The sequence below is a fragment of the Cololabis saira genome, chromosome 17 (genome assembly GCF_033807715.1).
Source record: "Cololabis saira isolate AMF1-May2022 chromosome 17, fColSai1.1, whole genome shotgun sequence".
Taxonomy (NCBI): domain Eukaryota; kingdom Metazoa; phylum Chordata; class Actinopteri; order Beloniformes; family Belonidae; genus Cololabis; species Cololabis saira.
This window is the reverse complement of record NC_084603.1, coordinates 18,476,798-18,503,467: the sequence shown is the minus strand read 5'-3', so window position 1 is coordinate 18,503,467 and position 26,670 is coordinate 18,476,798. Positions and strand designations below refer to the sequence as shown.

The 26,670-nt window shown below is 44.5% G+C and overlaps 1 protein-coding gene across 1 annotated transcript in view; it reads left to right on the top strand.

The window, feature by feature from the left end:
- The window catches only part of dntt (deoxynucleotidyltransferase, terminal), a 272,267-nt gene that overhangs the window by 7,534 nt on the left and 238,063 nt on the right, over positions 1–26,670 (top strand). The window contains exons 2-3 of the mRNA XM_061745490.1: positions 7,900–8,074; positions 20,828–20,929. Coding sequence (XP_061601474.1) covers positions 7,900–8,074; positions 20,828–20,929 — 277 coding nt within the window. The remainder of the gene's footprint in view (positions 1–7,899; positions 8,075–20,827; positions 20,930–26,670) is intronic.

The following is a 26,670-nucleotide window of genomic DNA, read 5'->3' as shown; positions in this document are numbered from 1 at the left end:
CTCACGGTGACTTCAGCCCATAACGTACCTTCCTCTTTCACCTATTGTTTGGCACGGAGTCGCCAACGGCCCCATATACAGTATTTAGGATGCTAGAATTTAAAGATGGTTTGTATGTAACAATCCAGCGCTGAGTGACGAGTGCTGATTTGTCGTTGACTCTTGTCTGATTAAAGGGTTAAGGGGTAACTTTGGTAACTTGCAAATGGGGATTAAAATCTTATAGTTTGCTTTACATTAAGAGGAACTGAGTAAGATGATCTAAGTTTCAACAGATTCACACAGGAGAGATCGGGCTGCTGTACGGAACTGCTGAGATTAAGAAGATTAAGAAGTCATTACGTTGTGAACAACTCTGTGATGGGGCATAAAAATCCCCACTATACAGTAGTATTTTAGTGATATTAACTGTTTAGACCAGAACATTGGTGACAGAATCACTTTCAGCTTGACCCCGTGTTCTGCTCGGTCGTCTTCTACAGAGATACGGGGCTCTGTTTTACTTCAGCAGCACACCGCCTCAACATCCAGCAACATTAAGAGAATGACAATATCATGAAAAATGAAAAAAAAGCTGTGCTTAAGAGAGTTTAAATGGTTGCTTTAAATCCAGGATTTGAAATAATTTGAATTAACACAAGCCCACAAACCCAGAGCAGAATGGAACCAATGCAAACTATTTGAATCAAAATGTGACTTTGTTGTAATCTACGGAAGCCTATAGGGCTTGGTCGTCTTGACGTCATCGCTCGGTGGAGCCGCCATGTTGGATGCTACCTTAGCTGCTCTTCGGACCACTGAGCACTGTGTACAGACGTGCTCCCTCTTCATTGTGTCTTACTGGTAATCATTACTTTCCGTTATTCCGTAACCATGGTAACCCGTTGCTGTTGTAGCTGCAGCAGCTGCACACATAACAGATGTGGGGAAAAGATCGCTAATGGTTTAACTTTTCAACGCTTTCCTGCTCGGAGGCAGAACCACGGAGGCCAAGTATCTGATATAACAAAGAGTCGTCGGCTCGCTTGGATCACGGCTGTAACGACCAAACATAACCTTTCACAGTATACCGATTTTGATGAGAGTCGTAGGACTCTCACTCTTTAGTAGGGATTTCATATGGATCCAAACCGTTAATAGTCATTATTTTCTCCATATACTGCTCCCTGGCTTCCTTGTTTAAGGTATCCCGGTAAATTCCAGTTTCTTTCCGGCATTTTAACATTTTTTTTGCATTCCGCCTGTTCACTTGGTGCTACTACACTGCTGTTTGCTTACACTCACGAGGCTGCCAACATGGCCGCCGCGTCCCACAATACAACTTGGCGACCAAGCCCTATTGCATTCACTTGTAAATTAAAAAAAAAAAGCTGTTTTTCGCTATAATTAAAAAAAAAATTTTTGTGCTAATTTTTTCCACCCTGTTTTTCAGTGTAATTATTTTCAGTTTTTTGTTGTATATTTTTTCCAACCCCCTCTGTTTGGTTTAATCAGGTTTTACTTTGATCTGGGTTTAAGCCACTGAGAGGTAGTCCCGTCTTTAAGCCATATTGATGGTTCACCATGAGTTTGTCAACTTTAAGTAGAAACCTGAGAACTATGCGGTTGTTCATAGGCCCGTGTTGAAAAACTTGATTTTCCGATTCTAAATCGATACTCATATTAATTCCTATAAATCGATTCGTATGTCTAAAGATCAATTTTTTTTCATCATTACATTACAACTTTTGGTATTTTTTTGTTTATGCCCAAAAAAAGAATGTTTTGTTGGACACGAGAATAACTGGTGCCATGTTTTTGCCTTTAAATATGTTTAAAGGTATGAAAAAATTAAAGTTTTCAGTTATAATTGCATACATTGTCTATTTCATTACTTTTTATACTGTCTTGGGGTTAAATTTGCATAAAATGCTAAAAACCAAATTCTCAAAAATTAAAAACCGAAATAGACCAAAAATTGAAAAAATTTAAGTGGAATGTGGGAAAAAATAAAACCTATTTCTTACGACCTCTGTTTCCTCCCTGGATCTGTTTGGTAATTCTGCCACAAGATGTTTCTGAAAGCAGTTCTATCAGCATTCTGGGAGCTGATTGGTCCTTACAGCATCATTAGCTGCAATACTTGCTGTTTAATCTCAATATAATACTAGTATTAATATTTTGCAGAACTACACAGTCATATAATTCATGCAACAGCTCAAAAAACAGTTTTAATAACACTAACCCAAATCAATATCGGAATCGAATCAAATTTTGATAATCGATTCTGAATCTAAAGAATCGGAATCGAATTGATTCTTGACATTTGAATGGATCCCCAGCCCGTTCAGATCTCCTCCACATACTGTAGCCATGTTTCTCCAGGAGCAGTTGAACAGATACAGTATGTCTCCACGGATACAAGATGATGCATATGAAATACATTCAGGCTTTGTAGCGGCCCAAGAGACGATCAGGAGACTGGAAATATTGGATCTGCACGTTGTGCAGCTGAGGAGACCTCAAAGCAGCAAAGTGCTATATAGCATTTTCCAGCATTTGGAGTAAAAGCAGTTAAAACAGGCAGATTCTTATTTCCATCGCAGCTTTTACTGCAATGCTGCGAACACTTCTCCAAGAAGCAGAGACATCCAGGCTTTTGTTAAATGCTCATGTCAAGAGGAACATTTAACAAAAGCTCACTGTCCACCTTCTTTGGTCCATCTTTGATATTTGACTTGATGGGGCAGGGAGGACGCAACTCTCGGGGAGAGGGTTTAATAATGATTTCATCTAATTCAATTTACATATTCATTTCCTTGCTATGTTAAATATTTAACTACTCAGTGATGGTGTAGATTTCTGTGGAGATGAAGTAGCAGCTGTATGAGAGCGAGCAGATGAAAGCGCCTCATGGGGTAAAAGCTGTTCTGGACGCGGCCGTCCTTTGATCAGCTTGTTGGTTCTCTCTTTTGGACGGGATGGCGGGGCTGCTGCTGACAGGAACATGGCCTAGACATGACTTGAGAGAGTTCTTCGTATCTCTGCCGACTGCCGACTTGCCTCTGGCGCGTCCTCGCGTCTGGGCTGGAGTTTGGAGAGGTACAACGTAGTCAGCGCGGGGCTCGTTTGCATGCTGCTCTGCTGTTTTACATTCTGGGCAGCCTCACATTAATATAAAAATCTAAATTTTGGGAATATGTTACCTTTAGGTATGTATCTTTTTTTTCTTTCTTCCTTTTTCCTATGAATTTTGCTCTTTATAATACCTGGAAACAGGCATTGTGGTATAACATTGTCAAATTGGTTTAATTCACCATACAAATTGTTACAGATTGCTTTTGTAATACAATTAAGCTGTCTATTTTGGGTTCTGTATAGGGTTGTCCCGATCAGGATTTTTTAGCTCCCGATCCGATCCCGATCACTTGAGTTTGAGTATCTGCCGATCCCGATTTTTCCCGATCCGATCACTTTTTTTGGCTCCCGATACATTTCCGATACTTTTTCCCAATCAGATACATTTTGGCAAAGAATTAAGTAAAAAAGTAAAGTAAAAAAAAGTAAAGTAAATTAAGTAAAAAACTGTATTGTCCATTCTCTCCAACATGGACATATTTTTGTTTTTTCACTGACTGCATCATTGGATCAAAACAAAGCTTATCAGCTCTGGTGCCACAAAATGTAGAAACATGAAATTGTAAACTAAAACAAAAAGTTCAGAATAGTAAAACAACAAAAATAAATCAATTTCACTTCAAAAGGAGGTAGTTTACTTACGAGGTTTAAAAGTTGAATGACATCCAGTCAAACTCACAATCAATAAGAAAATGAAAATACATTTTTGCTTAACCGTAGTGCAGAATTCTCAACAGCATGAAATGAATAGCAGCAGATATTCATTGTGGCTGTTATAGTTTTCTGTCACTGTGTTGTGCTGATGTCACGCAGAGCGTAGGAACCAATTGTGGTTGTTCAGACACGGACCCTTTAGACCGTAACACCAGCCTGCAAAATAGCAGTCCGTCATCCCTGTGTTGTTACCGAGTCAATAAAGTGGACCAAAAGATGATTTACGAGTGACGGATAATCATTTACATAACACTACAGTCACTTTTCTCCGACAGCTTTTCTTTGTTTTTAAAACTTTCAGACCGTTTATCTGAGCGTAGCCTAGCTGCTGTTAGCTCTCTGTTAGCCACGCTTCCTTCCCCACCAGCACAAACGATTCTTCAGCCGCCGGCGCTGCCCAAAATCTTACAATAAACACACATCAACTGTCTGTATTGTTAAATGCAATTATAAAATGATTAAATAATTAATATATGTTAAAACATAGGCACAGAGCAATAAGCAAACAAATAAGACGAACTGGCCTGGAGCTGCTGGAGCCGCTTTGAGCTGCAGCTGGGGCTCAGAGCAGAGCCGCCCGGCTCTTCTGGCCGCTGCGCCGACTCCGCGCTCCCAGCGCTACCGGGTCGCGGAGTCGGACACCAGCCGGCCGAGCCATAACAGTATGTCCCGATACTTTTTTGGCCGATCCCGATCTTTTGAAAATGACGTGATCGGGCCCGATCGATCGGGTGGCCGATCGATCGGGACAACACTAGTTCTGTACAATTATTGCTTCTTATTTTTTAGTTTTTTTTAATTTGCAACATAAAATGAATCATAATTTTGGCAAGACAAAACATAAAACTACAAAAAAAGGCCGTTTGTAAAGCCAGAAGACTAATGACCTCTGACCACAAAGTCCAGTGATGTCCATTTAAGGAGCTGTCTGTTATTCCCACAGCAGTAAGGGTTAAATACTTTTTATATCGTACATTTTTAACCTCGTCTAAGTGTTCAAAGCACTTGCAGCCATTCATAGAAACACTCATACAACCTTCTCTGGAAGGAGTTTTGCAACCAGAACCAAACATGTTCAGTGAAAGAAGCAGAGGTTTAAAAATGAAAGAGCAATAAAAAGTTTTACTTTAGAGCTGACTTGTCATGAAACATATTTGTCCATCCTTGAAGGCCTTTATTTAGGTATCGGATGATGAGATGTACTTGTGCAGCGATGACTATGAAACCAGTGGCTTCCTGAGATTTTTGAATGATCCCTCACTGCTCGATTAAACAACGAGAACGCTCCTCTCGTGGTCTCGGCAGGACGGATGGATGAACTCTGAAGTGTTTGAAATGCAGCTCATCTCTCAGAATCGCTGCTTGCACTGCTTAGGGATCAACAGTGAGTAAACAACAATCACCACAGACCCTCGGTGCCTCCCTCCTCTTTTTGATACATGCAGTCATTCAACCAGCTCCCCCTTCCTCTCCAGTGAGGCTTTTCTCTACAGTTACTTTTTTTATCACGGCCTCCTCCCTCCCGTTCCCCGCACGCCATCCGATGACCAATCAGAGCACTCATCCATGCATAATTAGGCCCAACATGCTCCTCCTCTTCCTCTCTCCTCGTGTGAGTAAACCGGTTGTGAGATTCCTTAAAGGAGGTCCCAGCAGAACTCAGGCTAAGGCCTAATTGGCCAAATCACTGGCAAAATGAATTCTCTCTCTGCTTAACATCCAAGTTCTGGACCACTGGTGGTCCATGTTTCTTCTTTTTGTTTAAACTCCTCGACATCATCAGCACAAAAACCTACACAAAGTGTCCACTGAGGGAATTCTCTGCTCTAACTATTACATTTATGTACATGGCTCGAACAGGAATCACGATTTGGGCTCATGGAGTCGATTTTCTGTGTAAAACCACCAGAGGTTGAGGAATTGTGGTCACGAAAGAGTAAAATTCATAGAAAAAAGGAAGAAAGGCAAGGCAAGTTTATTTGTATAGTACAATTCAACACAAGGTCATTCAAAGTGCTTTACATCAACATTAAACGTGGCAAGACACAATTAAACAGTAAATAACAAATAAAGTGAATTAAAATGATAAGAAAAGAGGTAAAATAATAGAAGAATTACGTTTCTATACGGTCAAAACGTACAAAGACCGGGTCAAATACAGGATTACAAAAGTAATCTGTAACAATTCATTATTATTTATAAAAACGAGCAATGGCATTTTTGAACTATGACAGGTTTTATTGACAACAGATTGGAAGTTGAATTAAAATAAAATATTCAATTAGATTTTGAAACTATTGAGCACTTTTTGCTCAGATGTGTTCATATAGTTCACATTTTTATAAACTGTACGCTTTGACATAGTAATGATGGTGCTGTTGGGTTCATCTTAAAAAGGACTTTCGTTCAAACTAAATGAGGAAAATCATCTCAAGTCACAAGTTATTCAAGCCTGTCCAAGGTTATTATTATATGAATACCTCACAATAATATTTGATGGTAAAATGAAATAATCAAGGCTTGAAACTAGGTTTTTAGTTGCTAAAACAAGTATTTCAACCCATTTGTGATTATTTGTGAAAAGGGCCCCTCTGTTCCCAATCTTAACCGAGGTAGCGTGGAAACCTCTGGCCCAAACTCGGCCCATATCTGCAGTTTTCTCAGGCCAGCATCTGGTTTGGACTGACAGTGCTGACTCGGGGAGAGTGTGGCTGTTGAAACTTGGCCGTACCAGACGTGGCCCGAGTCTTAATCTTGTTTGGGTTTTGGGTCCCAGTTGCCATGTCACAACTGGTTTATGAAGTTTGGGCCACATCCTGCTCATACAAGCCATGCCAAAACACAAGTTTGTCCCACTTTGTGAACTGTGGGACACATCTGGTTCTTATAGAGGGTCTGCATTGACGTCACTTCCCCACTGGACCAGCCCCCTTACTCGCACTGAGTGGCAAAACATCAGCAAAAATGGCTGCAACTAGTGGAGAAGACGGGATAACAGCTGATTATCAGCTTAAATTAGCGTCAGTTGGACTTGACAGTGACCCGTACAGTTACCAAGAACCAGTGGTCCATGGACATTAATATTTGGTACAGTTACCAAGAACCAGTGGTCCATGGACATTAATATTTGGTACAGTTACCAAGAACCAGTGGTCCATGGACATTAATATTTGGTACAGTTACCAAGAACCAGTGGTCCATGGACATTAATATTTGGTACAGTTACCAAGAACCAGTGTTCCATGGACATTTATATTTGGTACAGTTACCAAGAACCAGTGGTCCATGGACATTAATATTTGGTACAGTTACCAAGAACCAGTGGTCCATGGACATTAATATTTGGCCACCAATCCAGTTTCCTGATATTTATATGAACTTAATTTCTATGCCGGGGAAATACACGAAGCAAAGCTTGAAGGCATACAAAAGTCTTGACGCCTGGTCCGACTTCAAGGCAGGATTTGTTGGTGAAATTAAAGTGATGAGGACACCGAACTTTATGATTTGACGGTTTAACGTTAGCTACCCAAAAATCCAACATTACCTGATACAAAATGGGAACCGCAAATCCACGTTTCGGTGTCTGGAATCCAGTTGTTTCTGTGAATTGCAGCGATCCATTTGTCTCTATTAAGCTTATTTTTCGGCAGTCTGTAAAATGATAACTCCGATTTCTTGCTAAATCTATGAGTACAGTCGATCGCACAACAGCTCTTTCCCATTTTAGATGTTTTCCAGTTGCTCAAACTGAAAGTTTACGCTGACACTCAGTCTTTCTGACACTCAGTGGGCAAAACCTGCTGTGAAGTTGCATCTGTGACGTCATGCGCATTTCCTCTATAGCAGGTGCCGGAGCCGTGACTCAACCAAAAGCACCAAAAGTAACGCAAAAGTAACCCAGTTTAGGCCCAAATGCGTTTTTTCTCACTGTCACCAACCTCGCTGGGTTATTCTCTGCCAGAGAAGACTATTATTTTGAAGACAGACAACATTAGGAGTTTGTTGTGTTTGCTGCACACGTATAACTTGAACTATTCCCATTTTCTTTTCTCTCTTTCCGCGCAGCGATGCGGTCACTCACGTGGTGTCGGAGGATATCCGGGCTTCCTCCCTCTGGACGTGGTTAAAAAGTCGTGCTCCACCAAATCTATCCACGATTCGTGTGTTAAACATTGGCTGGTTCACGGACAGCATGAGAGAGGGACGACCCGTCGCCGTGGAAACCAGACACCTCATTCAGGTTTGTGTGAGTCCCAGGTATAAAGACGGATAACGGGTTAGCAGAACCAACAAAACCGTTTCAAGCTGTGGTGTGTAACAACAAAGATCTGTGGGGGAAGCGATGTTTGTTGTTGTCTCACAATGAAGCATTTATATTCGTTTGCCCACTGGGTCCGACTGCAGAGGAGAGGCTATATTACATCCATAAAAGACGCACAGCAAAAGAACACTGTTCAGAGAACGATAATGAAGACGAAAAGGGGAAATGATTGATTCTGTATGCTGTTGCATTAGAAATTTAAGGCCACATATTTCAGGCATGGAGGATCATCCGTGAGTCCAAGTCATTAAAAAAGCAAAAATACAAAGAAGTGAAACGGCTTTGGTATGGGCAGAGATATAAACCAAGATTAAAGCGTGGTGTCTCTTTTTCCAGACTGAAAACAAATGTCCAGAGACGCCCCAGACGTTCTTGTTTTCTCATCAATATTTGGCTTGAAGAAGCAGCTTGTTGCCAGATCTCAGGTAGACGCTGCAGTGGTGTTGTTTCTGCCAGCCTGTTTCAATTTTAGTTTTAGTCTGGTCTTTGGGTCAAGGAATCATTTTGGTTTTTATTAGTTTTAGTCACGTTCATTCTCCTTTTAGTCGTGTAAAGTTTCATTCGACCAAATTGTCCATTTTAGTCTAGTTTTAGTCAAATATTGTATTTAGCCAAACCCATTTTACAATTCAAACAAGCTTATCTTATTATTATATTATTGTTACCTTATAGACTCAAGAATAAATTCATTCCAGATACAGAAGACTCTAATTTGAGTTTACAACATATTTATTTTGATGCATTTCTTCATCTTTTTCTTTTTCAACAACACATTGGGTTTTCTTTTCCACGTCTATGTAGGAAAGTGGATCCAAAGATGGATCTTCTTCTTCTTCTCCAGCCCCAGAGCAGATCTCTGCCTTTCTCTATGTAACTTTGTTTTTAATTGACATGAACCTAGAGCTCTGCGTTAACGGCATCAGCCTCTAACTCTGCAGCTGCATCTTCTGGATCAGATTCCCCGCGGGCCGCGACTGGGATTGAAGACTAATGTCACCCAGCAGCAGAACTAAACCAGAGGAAACTACTGTGTTAGGTCTAAAATAGCATTACATCAGTTCGTAACGAGGAAAAACACAGAGACTGCTTGGAAAGGTTTTAACGCACTTCTGCAGAAGGGGGGATTAGAGGAGTGCAGAGCAACGAGGCTCTCATTGAGAACTCCTGAGCTTCCCCAAAGTACCCTCCTCCTGCATGATGGTTTTATTGAGAAACTTGACAGGAACTGACCGTATATGGACAGTGAACAGTGGAAAGTGGGAGGAAGTGATAACGTGCGATTGAATCATTACACTACAGTAGAGTGATTGAACCAGAACAGTCCAAAACCTGAGCAGATAAGGAAGTGGCTGTTGTGCCATCTGTTAACAAAACATGTCACAGTTTTCAGAAGGACAAAAACAAGTTTAAAGGTTAATTAACCTCACAATTCCCCCCTGTTGTCCTTATGATACGTTAACTAATCTTAGGATAAAGCATCATATTATGGTCAAACATTTAAGAAATAGCAAGGGGAGCTTATAACACACTTAATGCAAGCTTGTAATGCAATGCAATCATCAGTAGTTCAAAACATTAGCATAAATATATGTCAAGGGAGAGGCAAAAAACCCAGGCCATATGGGGCAAAATTCCTCTCCGACCTTCCTAGCGAGCGATCACCCATTAAAAGGCCAAGCCATTCAAGCTTAAAACATTTTACAGTAAACAAAATGAAACAGTTCACACTCCAGTGTCATCATAATCATCCTTGTCATCAGTTGGAGTTCGTTGGAGTTGTTGGTAATAGATGAGTGGGACTCTCATGATGGCAGTGCAAGGGGGCACGGCCTGTGGCTGGTGAGTAGGCGTCAGGTGAGTTCTTCAGTGGACAAAGGTTTTGATACCGTCCTACTTCCCGCCTACTCAGGGTCTGGAAAAAGTTTTCTACTAGCTTGCACTGTGACTGGTGAACCCCCGTAGATCATTCAGCAATCTTTACTGCTGTCGGGGTCGCGATCTGGACAACAAAGGGGCCGTCCTAACGGGCTGATGACCATGTTTTTCGTTTCACCAATCGAATCAGGATCTGGTCACCCGGTTTCAGCAATTCCTGCGTAGGAGAGAGAAGAGAAAGTGGCAGCTTACAAGAACTTTGAACATCTTTTCCAGCAAACAATTTACTCATCCACATCGAGAGTGGATCTGCCTCTTCGGCTTTCTCTTGCCATGGTTCCCCTTCCCTTCCCATAGAGGGAGCTGGAACGGGCGACCATGCACTACGTCAAAGGGTGTGAGGCCTGATGGGTTTGGGACGATTCTCATCTACATTTCGACCAATGGCAGGCATTCAGGCCATCGTTTTCCAGTAGGCCTGCTCCTACAAAAATTACTAAAGTAGGTATTTAGTCCTGGTGATGTACCATACCCTGCCTCCCTCCTGTTGAGACATGGGACTTCCCATGGCTCAATTTAGCCACCAGGGGGAACAGGTTTTTTGGGAGTACTGGTTTGTTTCGCAGCATTGTTTTGCATGTCAATTAAAACTTGAATTGGATGTCAACAGAGGTGGGGGTCTCGTTGTCATCATCCTCTTCTTCCTGACATTTCCCTGGAAGGGTCAGGGCTGCCAGAGTCCTCTGCTATACTCCATTTCTATGTCTTTTTCAAGAGGGGAGCTTCTCACTTGAAACACCAAACAAAACGTCCTCTGAAGCTTTTGTTGTCCAGTAGACAAAAAGTCTCCCTCGTCAGACACGGACCACATCATCTAAAGAAGCCAGTTATTTGTATCATTTCAACAAAAATGTCCACAGAGGCCCATAGGAAATTCAACACTCAACCCGCGGACATCTAGTCCCAAAATGAGAGGACATTTCTACTCTGGATTCACCAAGCCTCCCACCCATGCAGCTTCTCGTGAATGCGCAGCCAGACAGGCAAACCTGGAGTGCGCTTACACACACACTGCTGCAGCTGTTTCACACACACACACACACCCTGCACCATGACCTTTAGCCCTGCAACTTTTTAAGTTTAAAGGTTAATTAACCTCACAACTGAAAACATGGACATTTTGTCTCGTTTCGGTCAACGAAAATGAAGACACATTTTAGCAGAGTTTTCATTTTGTAATCTACATTTTAGTCTCCTTTTTATGGAAGAGTATTAGGGCCATGCAGGAGAAAAAATATTTGAAAGGGGAATATTTTTTTTTTGAAATGTCGAGAAAAAAGTCGAGAATAATGTTAAAATACAATTTCGAGAAAAAAGTTGAAATGTCGAGATTAATGTTGAAATACAATTTCAAGAATAAAGTCGAAATCTCTTGAATAAAGTGGAAATGTCTCCTCTTGCCCATCAAATCCAGTTAGGAGAGCGACTGACAGCTAGCTATGCAGCAGCAGCCGTAACTAACTAACTAACTTATATCCTTGGAGTGTAACGTTAAGGGTATGTGTTATGCAACTGCATATGTGTTTCAAATCAATATCGTCATCAAATTTTTACTTTTTTCTCAACGTTTCGACTTTTTTCTCGAAATTGTACTTCAACATTAATCTCGACATTTCGACTTTTTTCTCGACATTTTGACTTTTTTCACGAAGTGCACAATGAAAAAAAAATCTTTCTCCTCTAAAATGTTATTTTTATTTTTTTCCTGCCTGGCCCTAATACTCTTCCGTACCTTTTTATTCCTCTACGATATTGCATTATATATTTAATTATCGTTATCGTCACATGGCCAGCATTTCCGTCTCGTCTCGATATTTAGGAAACATTTTCGTTGCCGAAAGCACCTTTACGCTACAGTGGTCTGGTGACCTGTCTGAAGTTTATCCCAGCTGATTTTCAGCCGATGACAGACATATCTCTCTGGCCCTCAAGCTAACTTTTAGGAAGTAACGTGTAACTGTCGTGGTCTCCTCTCCAAGACATTCTTTAGAACTGTGTGTCTATATTTCACATCAAACACGAGGAAACATGCTCACAAAAGTCTCACGCCATTGTATGTTAGACGTGACCAACAGACTCAGGAATCAACAGTGAACAAGAAATTAAACAAAAGTAAACACAAAACCGGTCTTGTTCACGAGTGAGGGGAGAACGGAGCGCGAGATCGACAGGCGGATCGGTGCGGCGGCCGCAGTAATGCGGTCATTGTATCGGTCCGTCGTGGTGAAGAGGGAGCTGAGCCGAAAGGCAAAGCTCTCAGTTTACCGGTCGATCTACGTTCCCACCCACCCGGTCATGACCGAAAGAACGGGATCCCGGATACAAGCGGCCGAAATGAGTTTCCTCCGCAGGGTGGCGGGGCGCTCCCTTAGAGATAGGGTGAGGAGCTCTGTCACCCGGGAGGAGCTCGGAGTAGAGCCGCTGCTCCTCCACATCGAGAGGAGCCAGCTGAGGTGGCTTGGGCATCTGTACCGGATGCCTCCTGGACGCCTCCCTAGGGGGGTGTTCCGGGCATGTCCCACCGGGAGGAGGCCCCGAGGAAGACCCAGGACACGCTGGAGTGACTACGTCGCTCGGCTGGCCTGGGAACGCCTTGGAGTCCCCCCGGAAGAGCTGGAGGAGGTGTCCGGGGAGAGGGAAGTCTGGGGATCCCTGCTCCGACTGCTGCCCCCGCGACCCGGACTCGGATAATGCGGTGGACAATGGATGGATGGATGGATAAACACAAAACCTGCCGTCCTCTCGGAGGGGGATCCTCGGAGTTAAAAAAGGCTAAAGTTCCTTTCTGCTGCATTAAAAGAAATGAATATTGCAAAAATTACATAATGTCAACCCCCTGACGGGGAACTCTTGAAAGGACAACATGTCTAATAGTCTCTGTTTTTGCTTATTTTACTCCGTTTCACCCCGCTGATAGCAGAAAAACCTCCTCCGCGCTGCGTGGGAGTGTCAGCTGAACTCTTCAGCTGGATGTCAGGGCTCACAGCAGCCTGCCGGCACAGAAACTTACATATTCTCACCAATACACGGATATTTATCTCCTGTGAAAGCAGAGCTGGAGCCTGGCAGCATATGGAGCCAAAATAAAGAAATATGTCGCCTCCTTGCACTGATACAAATATCTGGCTTGATCTACTTAAAAAGAATTACCGGTAGTCAACTTTTTGCATGAGATTATTATGTAGATGAAGAAAGACTAGTCTTTGTATGAACTACTTCATTTTTTGTATGTAAATAATACATTTTGCAAGTACAGTCAATTTAATTGTGTTAAGTTTACTTTAACCATGTTACTTTTAACCATGTTTCATCTAAACGTTGGTCAATCTGCCCAATAGATTAAAATTGTTAAAGGAAAAGTAAATACAACAAGATCATTGCTTGTTGTTTGTGTGTAAATGAAAAGATTGTCTGGGATTACATAAATACTGCTGGTTAGCCCTTGTGCTGTCTTCGGGTCAAGGAAGGAGGAAGAGAAGAAGAAAGGAAGGGAGAAAAGAAGGAAGGAAGGGAGAAAGGAAGGGTCGAGGAAAGAAGCAAGGAAGGGAGAAAAGAAGGAATGAAGGAAGGAAGGAAGGAAGGAAGGAAGGAAGGAAGGAAGGGAGGGAGGAAGGAAGGAAGGAAGGAAGGAAGGGAGAAAAGAAGGAAGGAAGGAAAGAAGGGAGGAAAGAAGGAAGGAAGGGAGAAAAGAAGGAAGGGAGAAAAGAAGGGAGGAAAGAAGGAAGGAAGGGAAAAAGGAAGGAAGGAAGGGACAAAAGAAGGAAGGAATGGAGAAAATAAGGAAAGAAGGAAAGAAGGGAGCAAAGAAGGAAGGAAGGGGAAAAGAAGGAAGAAAGGAAAGAAGGAAGCAAGGAAGGAATGGAGAAAAGAAGGGAGGAAAGAAGGAAGGAAGGAAGAAAAGAAGGAAGGAAGGAAAGAAGGAAGGAAGGGACAAAAGAAGGAAGGAATGGAGAAAAGAAGGAAGGACGGAAGGGAGGGAGAAAAGGAGGGAGGAAAGAAGGAAGGAAGGAAGGAAAGAAGGAAGGATGGAAAGAAGGGAGGAAGGGAAAAAGGAAGGAAGGGAGGGACAAAAGAAGGAAGGAATGGAGAAAAGAAGGACAGAAGGAAAGAAGGGAGGAAAGAAGGAAGGAAGGGAAAAAGAAGGAAGAAAGGAAAGAAGGGAGGAAAGAAGGAAGGAAGGGAAAAAAGAAGGAAGGAATGGAGAAAAGAAGGAAGGAAGGAAGGGAGGAAGAAAAGGAGGAAGGAAAGGAAGGAAAGAAGGAAGGAAGGGACAAAAGAAGGAAGGAATGGAGAAAAGAAGGAAGGAAGGGAAAAAAGAAGGAAGGAAGGAAAGAAGGAAGGAAGGGACAAAAGAAGGAAGGAATGGAGAAAAGAAGGAAGGAAGGAAGGGAGGAAGAAAAGGAGGAAGGAAAGGAAGGAAGGAAGAAAAGAAGGAAGGAAGGAAGGAAAGAAGGAAGGAAGGAAGGGACAAAAGAAGGAAGGAATGGAGAAAATAAGGAAGGAAGGAAGGGAGGGAGAAAAGGAGGGAGGAAAGAAGGAAGGAAGGAAAGAAAGGAAGAAAGGAGGAAGGAAGGGAGAAAAGAAGGAAGGAAGGAAGGAAGGAAGGAAGGAAGGAAGGAAGGAAGGAAGGAAGGAAGGAAGGAAGGAAGGAAGGAAGGAAGGAAGGAAGGAAGGAAGGAAGGAAGGAAGGAAGGAAGGAAGGAAGGAAGGAGAGAGCAGGATGAAAGAAGGAACAGGAGAATTAGGTAATTTTGACCCAAACACAGTACAAGGGTTAAGGAAAAAATGCACAATGTCTTGTTTTTTGAACAAATGCAGATTAAGTTCAAAACTACATGTATTTATGCAAAGCAACAAACTTCATTTTTAATTGTTAATATCACAGATTTAAATATGTTATATTTACATGCCCTTAGGTTTATTTTTTTCAGTTTGCCGAGAAGGAAAAACACTCAAGTTTTGCCAGTTTTCTCAACACAACCCTGCGTTAACAGTAATTATAAAATTATAAAATCGTTGCCCACGTGTGCGAGGGCTCCTTCTCTGCCCGTCAGTGGCCTTGTTTCCAGAGGGCTGCGTAAGCATTGGCACATCGGCCGCATGCTTCCTCGTGGCTGCATCATTAGCAGCCGGGGCTTATAATGTCATGCTGACATTTATTGACCCATCTCCCTAGGTAACAGAGCCCGCTGCTCCGCTCGCCCCGTGCAGATCCAGCTCCTTAACACGCGCTGGCATTTATGTGGAGACCCTTCCACTAGATCATCTTTTATGAGTGATAAATGTGTGTTTAAGGAGCTGAGAAAGCCCTGCAGACAGGCTTTTCGTGATGGTTCCATCATGTAGTTTAGTCAATTATTGTAAATATACATCCATCCATCCATTATCTATACCCGCTATATCCTTTTGCAGGGTCACAGCTAAGGCGAGAGGCGGGAGTACAGGTCTATTGTAAATAGAGGGAACATTAGCTACCCAAAAATCCAACATTACCTTATACAAAATGGGAACCGCAAATCCACGTTTCGGTGCCTGGAATCCAGTTGTTTCTTTGAATTGCAGCGATCCATTTGTCCCTCTTAAAGCAGCATGTAGCAGTGTGAGTGCCACGGGGGCCCGACCGACAGGATGGAGAGACACAGAGTTTCGTGCAGACCCTTTTATTAACTCAAATCACCCAAGACACACGTGCGCAGCAGAACCTTCTTCACAGCAGACGAGACCCTTGCTGCTGTGCAGCTATGCCTTATGAAGGCTGGCAGGGTGGAGAGGCTGATTGGGCCCACCTGTGCCCTAATCAGCCTGAGTGGCTGCAGCTCCTCCACCCTGCCACACAGCACAACGTAACTTTCAGCTTTTCTGAGTTTGGCGGCATCTTTTGGACAAAAGCGGTAGTGTTTTACCAGAAAGAACACTACGTTTCCCATGAGCACCAGCGTGTACTGCCGGAAAACTCCTGTCCCGTCGCGTGCATTTGTTTTGAGAGAAAACGGGACGCTTTTCTGTTTCACCAAGTGAACAGCCGGAACGCAAAAAAAAAGATGTTAAACTGCTGGAAAGGAACTGGAATTTACCGGGATACCTTAAACAAGGAAGCCAGGGAGCGGTATATGGAGAAAATAAAGATTATTAACGGTCTGGATCCATATGAAATCCCTACTAAAGAATTAAGCTCCTCGTCGGAGCTGCACTCTTTAGAAAGGATTTACTGCCGCGGTTCTGCAGAACCACCGTCTCCGGCTACCTTGTTTAGGAGTGTTTGGCAGCTGCTTTGGTAAATGTTTGACTCGCCATGTGTTTCAATAAATTTGTATAATAGTACAACATACAGTACATGTTTTGTATTACTCTTACTTCTCTTTTCTTTTTTTTGACTGCTATATTATGCTGAAGAGGCTCCGAGGCGTGAGCAATATTTTTGTTTTCCTCATGAGATTATTTTTTTCCTCTGCAGCTACAAATAAGAGTTAATATTTTTTCCTCAACAAACTAGTTTTCTGAAGATTGGGGTTAATTGCACCGCAGAGAGCTGGCCAGCAACTGCGTTTAGCTGGCGAAGTGGGGAATAAAACCCGTGTTTTGATCCGACCCGGTCTGCGTGAGTGTTTGTGGTTTAAGGCTGATTTATGGTTCCGCGTTAAATCGACGCAGAGCCTACGGCGTAGGGTACGCGCCGACACGCACCGTACGTTGCACGTTGCCACGTACCCTACGCCGTAGGTCTGCGTCGATTTAACGCAGAACCATAATTCAGGCTTTACTGTGTGGAAGGTTTGGTCGTTACAGCCGCGATCCAAGCGAGCCGACGACTCTTTCACTCTTTTACTTTGTTATATCAGATACTTGGCCTGCGTGGTTCTGCCTCCGAGCAGGAAACCGTTGAAAAGTTAAACCATTAGCGATCTTTTCCCCACGTCTGTTGTGTGGAGCTGCTGCAGCCACAACGCAGCAACGGGTTACCAGCTTCTGCTGAGCTCTGCGCTCCACGCCCCGCCCATTTTCGTCTCGACTGCGAATCGGGAAGGAGGGGGAAGTGACGTATGCCGTAAAGCAGTCAAAGCCGTTGAAAATTGTAGTTTTTTAGTGTGGCAGGGTTCCTACCATGCTCCTCAAAGTTACATAGTGCCAGTGAAGGTGATACAGACCCCTCAGACCATGACAGAGGTTCATTAAACCTGTTGTAAGTTGATGTACCATCACAATGACTCTGGAAATATGATATTAAGGTGGAAAAGTTACGTAGTGTCGCTTTAAGCTTATTTTTCGACAGTCTGTAACAGTATAACTCAGATTTCTTGCTAAATCTATGAGTACAGTCGACCCCACAACAGCTCTTTCCCGTTTTAGATGTTTTCCAGTTGCTCAAACTGAAAGTTTACGCTGCCACTCAGTCTTTCTGCCACTCAGTCTTTCTGACACTCAGTCTTTCTGACACTCAGTGGGCGAAACCCGCTGTGAAGTTGCATCTGTGAGGTCATGCGCATTCCCTCTATTCCGTGCATTATTGTTCGATTCAATTATATTAATCAACAAAATAATAAAAAACAGTTGATCACAAAAAAATAGGAAGGATTTCTCATCTTATATCCAATAAAATGTCATATTTGTCATGGTTTTCAGGGAGCGTGTAAAAACGTGGTAAGATGTAGGAACGTCTGACTTGGCAGAAATAAAAAATGGAGACGACTGGGATGGAGAGTTTGCGTGGCGAGGCGGCGGGGTGTGGGGGGGGTTGTATGTCTCACGGGGATGTGTGTAGATGTGTGTAGATGCAGGGCGGAGCAGCTTCCCCGAGGAGGTGGAATCTAACTGACCCTTGTCCTGCTCAGTGGCCCAGGAGGATTTCATTAACCTACTCCTCCGACTGTGTGGCAGGCAATAACTCGGAGGGAGGCACGAGCCCGGAGTGTCTCTGCGCTGCAGATGAGAGCGGGAGTGGGTGAGGTCTGCAGACGCTCGCTGCATCCTTTCATCTCAGCACACTGGACGGGATGTGAAGCCCCAGCACACATTAGCTCCGTTACATCCAAGTCATGCAGAAACGCTGGAGACGACAGCGGGGGAACGATCCCAGAGAGATCCGCCTGCCTGCAGGAAAACTGAGCCCAGATGGGGAAAACGGGCCCCGATACTTTCGTAACACATTAGAATAGTGCAAAATAAACTCCGGGCTGTCCTCTTTTTTTTTATTAGGGCCTGAGCACTGACAGTGCGAAGGCCCTATTGTATCTGTAGGAGTTTCTGTTTTTCTCGTTTTTCTTCCGACGAAACGAGGGCCTTTTTTCCCCCTAAACGTGCCCAAAAGTCACCAAATTTTGCACCCAGCCAGGCCTGGCGAAAACTTTGGTATTTAATGGTTTGCATTAATGGGTGTGGCCTAATGGCTCAACAGCGCCCCCTAGAAAACTTTGTGCCTCAAGCCCGACAATACGGTTTGACATACATGCACGAAAATCGGTACACACCTGTATCATGTCACAACTTAAAGAAAAGTCTCTTGGCGCCATGGCTGAAACCGAACAGGAAGTCGGACATTTTGAATTAATCGTGTCATTTTGGCGCAATTTATGCCATTACGTTTCTTTGCCCGAACCGTAACGTGCACCCAGGTGTGTTATACATCAAAATTTGCGATTCGATCCTGCGACGACGTGCTTTTCTCAGTCAAATTTGTTACCGTGGCGATGATAGACACCAAAAAGCGTGCCCCCTCTTCATCTGATTGGTCCATATTTGATAGTTCCTATTTTCTGTTATAACTTTTGAATGGTTTGACATAAAGAGTCGTGGGTGGGAGTCATCGGACTTAGTTTTGAGTCCTTGACCTTTATTGGTGAAAATTGCACGTGCGAGGGCCCGTTCATCGCTGCTTGCAGCTTTAATTTGATATAATATCTTTAAAAAGAAGCTGTAAGAATCTCATCTGACCTTTTCTGTTGATGTTTTCTACATATTTACCTCGATTCTTCGGTATATTTGTGAAATGACCTGCTCAGATAAGTTGTGCTTGGGGACGGTGACACCCACGTTGGTTTCTATCAGAGAGGACAGCGGAGGAACAGCCATGGGGGGACGGGGGGGACGATCCCAGTGAGATCGGCCTGCCTGCATAAAAACTGAGCCCAGATGGGGGAAAAGAGGCCTCTGCATGCTGATCACACGCCTCGTCCTCCACGGAGCCACGCTGTGGTACTGGATTCAACAAACTGCAGCAGTGAAGGAAGAGAAACCTCTCTCTTATTTAGGAGAAAAGCACGCCGGGAGTTTGCAGGGCAGTTTCACTTCTGACTGGGAGAAAAATTGTGCCATGAAATAGATTCTTTTTTTCTTTCCGAGACCATGAAAGGCTCCTCGCGGAGAATAAGCAATGACCGTTGGTGACTCCTCCGCTGATTGATTCAGCGCGGTGCTTTTTAGATGTCTGGGCTCTTTTTATCATCTATTTAAGGCACTCGTGTTCCTGCTGCGGCTCCGGTCCCAGATGATGTGTTCCCCATAACCCCCCCCCAACCCCTCGCTCTCCGTCCCAATTCACAGCTAATTTTACGGATAAAAGTATTATATTTTGGGGATTTTCTAATTGTCTGCAGCAATATCAATATTACATTGGTAATCCTTTTCACACATACATTACAAATGGCGCAGCGTTTTCTTCGTAGAATGAAAAGGCAATTTACAGGAGGCAAATTGGATGACGGAAAGTAGATTTGTAATGCCACGGGTTGGTAGTGTAATGGATTTGGATGCCACCAGACTGTGAGATGAGTGTCATTAGCCTGTTACCCTGGAGACACGGAGTCATAAAAATACCTTCTCCAAGGCAAATGACTGCATTTTTATGTAATTCAATTTGAACCCTTGGCCCTGCGCTCATCGGGATGACATTACAAACATTTACACATTTAGCTCGTCAACAGTTTGGGGTCCACAGATACTGGCAATGTGTGACCGTCAGTAATGGAGTTGAGGGGGGATGGCATCCCCCCCTGAAATAAAAACGGCCCAAATCATCCCCCCTGTAAAACTGCCATCCCCCCTTTCCATCCCTTATGTCATTTCATCAATGAATGTGGTTTTACTGCTATTTCAACATTTAGAGTCATCACCACAAAAATAACACCAGAAACATAACTTATTTGACAATTTTCACCTGTTTCAAGTAAATTTTCTCTTGAAATAAGTAGAAAAATCTGCCAGTGGAACATTTATCTTCTTATTCCAAGCAAAAAAATCTTGTTCCACTGGCAGATTTTTCTACCTATTTTAAGTGAAAATCTACTTGAAACAGGTGAAAATTGTTGTTTTTTCCAGTGATGAGTCTTGTTTTAAGTGTAATGAGATTTTTTTACTAAAATGAGACATTTTAACTAGAAATAAGACAAATATTCTTGTTAAGATTGTGACTTTTTGCAGTGATCCATTTTACTTATCCTGTGAAGGACAGAGTCATATTGATAAGTTCAGAAAAGTGTTTTTTATTGTTGTGTTTTGATGTATTTGATGTAAGCCCAGTGGATATTTAAAGCTTACAGAAGGCTGCATTTAACTGCTGCTATGTCATTCCTGCAGTATTTCTGCAGCTGTTTTGGTCACTGCTATTATTTGTAATATATTATATTATTTGTAATCAGCACAAATTATCTGTCCCCATATGATAAAATCCACCATCCCCCTGATTGTCTTTTACAACTCGAGTACTGGTGACAGTGAATCTTTTCTTACTTTTTTGGCCCACAGGACGTCTCACCAGAAGTTTCTCCGCCGACTCCCGTGACCACGGTTTCTCAATACGCCTGCCAGAGAAGGACGACCACGGAAAACCGCAACAAAGTGTTCACAGTAAGAGACTGTAACCTCACTCCTCACACCAGCGCGTTTAGCCGCCGCAGACTGTCACTCTTGCTTTGGAGCGTGAAAAAAACGCTCCCCAATCAGTCCTGCGCTAATTGGGTATCTGGCTGGCTTCACTCTCCCGGCCCTCCGACACGTTTCCCCCCCCAAAACACATTAACCTGTAAAACGAGCAGCAGCTGCAGCGGCGGCGCGGTGGAGGCTTAACAGCCGACATGTGCACGCTCTCCGGCCCGGGACACGCCCCGAGGCGAAGCCGCGTAGCCAGAACGGCCCGCGGGCGAGACACGCGTCGCAGCCGCTGATGGATCCGTCTCTCCGCCATCTGGCGGGGCGGCGGGCCGGCGGGCTGGAGAGCAGGCGTGGGCGACGCCTGAACCTCCACCCACCCATGGGACTTCAACACGGTACTGTCTTCGGGTCAAAATGACCTAATTCTCCTTCCTTCTTCCCTTCCTCCTTCCTTCCTTCCTTCCTTCCTTCCTTCCTTCCTTCCTTCCTTCCTTCCTTCCTTCCTTCCTTCCTTCCTTCCTTCCTTCCTTCCTTCCTTCCTTCCTTCCTTCCTTCCTTCCTCCCTCCTGCTCCCTCCTTCCTTCTTCCCTTCCTTCCTTCCTTCCTTCCTTCCTTCCTTCCTTCCTTCCTTCCTTCCTTCCTTCCTTCCTTCCTTCCTTCCTTCCTTCCTTCCTTCCTTCCTTCCTTGTTTTCTCCCTTCCTTCCTTCCTTCCTTCCTTCCTTCCTTCCTTCCTTCCTCCTGCTCCCTCCTTCCTTCTTCACTTCCTTTTGCCTTCCTTCCTTCCTTCCTTCCTTCCTTCCTTCCTTCCTTCCTTCCTTCCTTCCTTCCTTCCTTCCTTCCTTCCTTCCTTCCTTCCTTCCTTCCTCCTGCTCCCTCCTTCCTTCTTCACTTCCTTTTGCCTTCCTTCCTTCCTTCCTTCCTTCCTTCCTTCCTTCCTTCCTTCCTTCCTTCCTTCCTTCTTTCCTTCCTTGTTTTCTCCCTTCCTTCCTTCCTTCCTTCCTTCCTTCCTTCCTTCCTTCCTTCCTTCCTTCCTTCCTTCCTTCCTTCCTTCCTTCTTTTCTCCTTTCCTTCCTTCTTTCTTTCCTTCCTTCCTTCTTCTCTTCCTCCTTCCTTCCTTCCTTCCTTCCTTCCTCCTGCTCCCTCCTTCCTTCTTCACTTCCTTTTGCCTTCCTTCCTTCCTTCCTTCCTTCCTTCCTTCCTTCCTTCCTTCCTTCCTTCCTTCCTTCCTTCCTTCCTCCTGCTCCCTCCTTCCTTCTTCACTTCCTTTTGCCTTCCTTCCTTCCTTCCTTCCTTCCTTCCTTCCTTCCTTCCTTCCTTCCTTCCTTCCTTCCTTCCTTCCTTCCTCCTGCTCCCTCCTTCCTTCTTCACTTCCTTTTGCCTTCCTTCCTTCCTTCCTTCCTTCCTTCCTTCCTTCCTTCCTTCCTTCCTTCCTTCCTTCCTTCCTTCCTTCCTTCCTTCCTTCCTTCCTCCTGCTCCCTCCTTCCTTCTTCACTTCCTTTTGCCTTCCTTCCTTCCTTCCTTCCTTCCTTCCTTCCTTCCTTCCTTCCTTCCTTCCTTGTTTTCTTCCTTCCTTCCTTCCTTCCTTGTTTTCTTCCTTCCTTCCTTCCTTCCTTCCTTCCTTCCTTCCTTCGTTCGTTCGTTCGTTCCTTCCTTCCTTCCTTCCTTCCTTCCTTCCTTCCTTCCTTCCTTCCTTCCTTCCTTCCTTCCTTCCTTCCTTCCTCCTGCTCTCTCCTTCGTTCCTTCCTTCGTTCGTTCGTTCGTTCGTTCGTTCCTTCCTTCCTTCCTTCCTTCCTTCCTTCCTTCCTTCCTTCGTTCGTTCGTTCCTTCCTTCCTTCCTCCTGCTCTCTCCTTCCTTCCTTCCTTCCTTCCTTCCTTCCTTCCTTCCTTCCTTCCTTCCTTCCTTCCTTCCTTCCTTCCTTCCTTCTTTTCTCCTTTCCTTCCTTCTTTCTTTCCTTCCTTCCTTCTTCTCTTCCTCCTTCCTTGACCCGAAGATAGCACAAGGGTTAATTGACGGCCCTCCGTCACGTTTCCCCCCCCAAAACACATTAACCTGTAAAACGAGCAGCAGCTGCAGCGGCGGCGCGTTGGAGGTGGAACAGCCGACATGTGCACGCTCTCCGGCCCAGGACACGCCCCGAGGCGACGCCGCGCCGCTACGCCGCGTAGCCAGAACGGCCCGCGGGCGAGACACGCGTACCGCTGATGGAGCCGTCTCTCCACCATCTGGCGGGAGAGCAGGCGTGGGCGACGCCAGGCCGCCTGAACCCCCACCCATGGGACTGCAACGTGGTTAATTGACTTGGGTGCTGATGAGCGGGAAAACGAGGGAGAGAATTATATTATATACGTTTACAGGAGCTCATCTCGAAAGAACAAGTGGTGCCCGAGGCGGAACTCATCAACACCGTCTCACAATGCCAACATTTATGGCGCTTTTACACTAGTACCTACTCAGCCCGACTCCACTCGCCTTGCACTCGTTTCTTTTATATACCTAGGTGAGAAGTAGACGGGTTGGAGCGAAGCTGCTGTGAATTATTTGATTGTGTGACCTAAACGAAGAAGACAACAACACTAAAGATGTAGAACCTGGAGGAGATGATATATGTGCTGCTGGGTCTGTGGCTTGTGTTTCATATCAAGTTAAAAAATGAGAGTGAGAGAAGCTTCAAGCGGCAATGCTTTTTTGTTTGTTTGTTTGTCTCGGCGCTGCTGAAAAGTCTGTTGGGAGCTGAGCAGCTATGAAGTGACAGAGCTCCTGGTAGATCGTTGGTTCCATCAGAAAAGAAGTAAAAGAGATGGAAATGTCATGTTCCATCCATCCATCCATCCATCCATCCATCCATCCATCCATCCATCCATCCATCCATCCATCCATCCATCCATCCATCCATCCATCCATCCATCCATCCATCCATCCATCCATCCATCCATCCATTTTCCACCGCTTATTACTTCCTTCACCCCAGACACTTCCTCCAGCTCTTCCTCCACCCTCCTGGGTCTTCCCCAGGGTCTCCTCCCGCAGGGACATGCCTAGAACACCTCCCTAGGGAGGAGGGACATGCCTGGAACACCTCCCTAGGGAGGAGGGACATGCCTGGAACACCTCCCTAGGGAGAAGGGACATGCCCGGAACACCTCCCTAGGGAGGAGGGACATGCCTGGAACACCTCCCTAGGGAGGCGTCCAGGAGGATCCGGTACAGATGCCCAAGCCACCTCAGCTGACTCCTCTCAATGTGAAGGAGCAGCGGCTCGACGCCGAGCTCCTCCCGGGTGACCGAACTCCTCACCCTATCTCTAAGGGAGGAAACTCATCTCTAAGGGAGCGTCCAGCCACCCTGCGGCGGAAACTCATCTCTAAGGGAGCGTCCAGCCGCCCTGCGGAGGAAACTCATCTCTAAGGGAGCGTCCAGCCACCCTGCGGAGGATGTCATGTTCCATATTTTCTAAAATGTTAGAAAACACTAAAACACTTTCTTTAGCATAAAAAAAAGAAAGAAAGAAAAAACAATCCTGTAATAATTGCTTGATCAACCCATCCATCATCTTCTATGCTAAGATGACATCCCTTGGACGGTGTGCTGTAGGGTGACCAGCTGATTCAACACAAAACTTTCACTATTTATTAAAGAAAAATACAGTTTAGTTTATGCCCAGACACTTCTCTGTCTGTCTTAGAAGCATGTTTTTGATTTTATATTTGCACCTTAACATACTTTTGTAGGTCTAAGATGTTTATGTAATTGGGAACTGAGTGGCAAGAGTGTGTGTGTGTGTGTGTGTGTGTGTGTGTGTGTGTGTGTGTGTGTGTGTGTGTGTGTGTGTGTGTGTGTGTGTGTGTGTGTGTGTGTGTGTGTGTGTGTGTGTGTGTGTGTGTTTATGTGGGAGTATGCAGACCTGATTAGTTTCTGCAAAGCCTGTTAAGCGCAGCTTACAAAGGCCTGTGAGGAATCTGTTTTGTAATGAGTCTTTACTTCCTAGCGATGTTAATGTTCATAACAGACACATACACTGATATTGGCCCACGTGTTCTTGTACACACACACACACACACACACACACACACACACACACACACACACACACACACACACACACACACACACACACACACACACACACACACACACACACACACACACACACGTTTGTTACATGGACGAGCAGGTGCAGATCACGCGTCTCACCTGGGAAAAGCTGCTGCTTCATTTCTATCCCCCTCTTTCTTTCCACAGCATTAACTCCCTAATTAGCAATCCTGCTAGTTCCCCTTTCCCATGATTAACTCATTATCTCCACATAAAGACACGGCCAAGGATGCTTCTTTCCTTCTGCTCTCACCTTCTTCCTTCCTTCCTTCCTTCCTTCCTTCCTTCCTTCCTTCCTTCCTTCCTTCCTTCCTTCCTTCCTTCCTTCCTTCCTTCCTTCCTTCCTTCCTTCCTTCCTTCCTTCTTTTCTCCCTTCCTTCCTTCCTTCCTTCCTTCCTTCCTTCCTTCCTTCCTTCCTTCCTTCCTTCCTTCCTTCCTTCCTTCCTTCCTTCCTTCCTTCCTTCCTTCTTTTCTCCCCTCGTACATTCTTTCCTTGTTTTCTCCTTTCCTTCCTTCCTTCTTTTTTCCCTTCCCTCCTTCCTTCCTTCCTTCCTTCCTTCCTTCCTTCCTTCCTTCCTTCCTTCCTTCCTTCCTTCCTTCCTTCCTTCCTTCCTTCCTTCCTTCCTTCCTTCCTTCTTTTCTCCCTTCCTTCTTTTCTCCCTTCCTTCCTTCCTTCCTTCCTTCCTTCCTTCCTTCCTTCCTTCCTTCCTTCCTTCCTTCTTTTCTCCCTTCCTTCCTTCCTTCCTTCCTTCCTTCCTTCCTTCCTTCCTTCTTTTCTCCCCTCGTACATTCTTTCCTTGTTTTCTCCTTTCCTTCCTTCCTTCTTTTTTTCCTTCCTTCCTTCCTTCCTTCCTTCCTTCCTTCCTTCCTTCCTTCCTTCCTTCCTTCCTTCCTTCCTTCCTTCCTTCCTTCCTTCTTTTTTCCCCTTGTACATTCTTTCCTTCCTTCCTTCCTTCCTTCCTTCCTTCCTTCCTTCCTTCCTTCCTTCCTTCCTTCCTTCCTTCCTTCCTTCTTTTCTCCCCTCGTACATTCTTTCCTTGTTTTCTCCTTTCCTTCCTTCCTTCTTTTTTTCCTTCCTTCCTTCCTTCCTTCCTTCCTTCCTTCCTTCCTTCCTTCCTTCCTTCCTTCCTTCCTTCCTTCCTTCCTTCCTTCCTTCCTTCCTTCTTTTCTCCCCTCGTACATTCTTTCCTTGTTTTCTCCTTTCCTTCCTTCCTTCTTTTTTCCCTTCCCTCCTTCCTTCCTTCCTTCCTTCCTTCCTTCCTTCCTTCCTTCCTTCCTTCTTTTCTCCCTTCCTTCCTTCCTTCCTTCCTTCCTTCCTTCCTTCCTTCCTTCCTTCCTTCCTTCCTTCCTTCCTTCCTTCCTTCCTTCCTTCCTTCCTTCCTTCCTTCTTTTCTCCCCTCGTACATTCTTTCCTTGTTTTCTCCTTTCCTTCCTTCCTTCTTTTTTTCCTTCCTTCCTTCTTTTTTTCCTTCCTTCCTTCCTTCCTTCCTTCCTTCCTTCCTTCCTTCCTTCCTTCCTTCCTTCCTTCCTTCCTTCTTTTCTCCCCTCGTACATTCTTTCCTTGTTTTCTCCTTTCCTTCCTTCCTTCTTTTTTTCCTTCCTTCCTTCCTTCCTTCCTTCCTT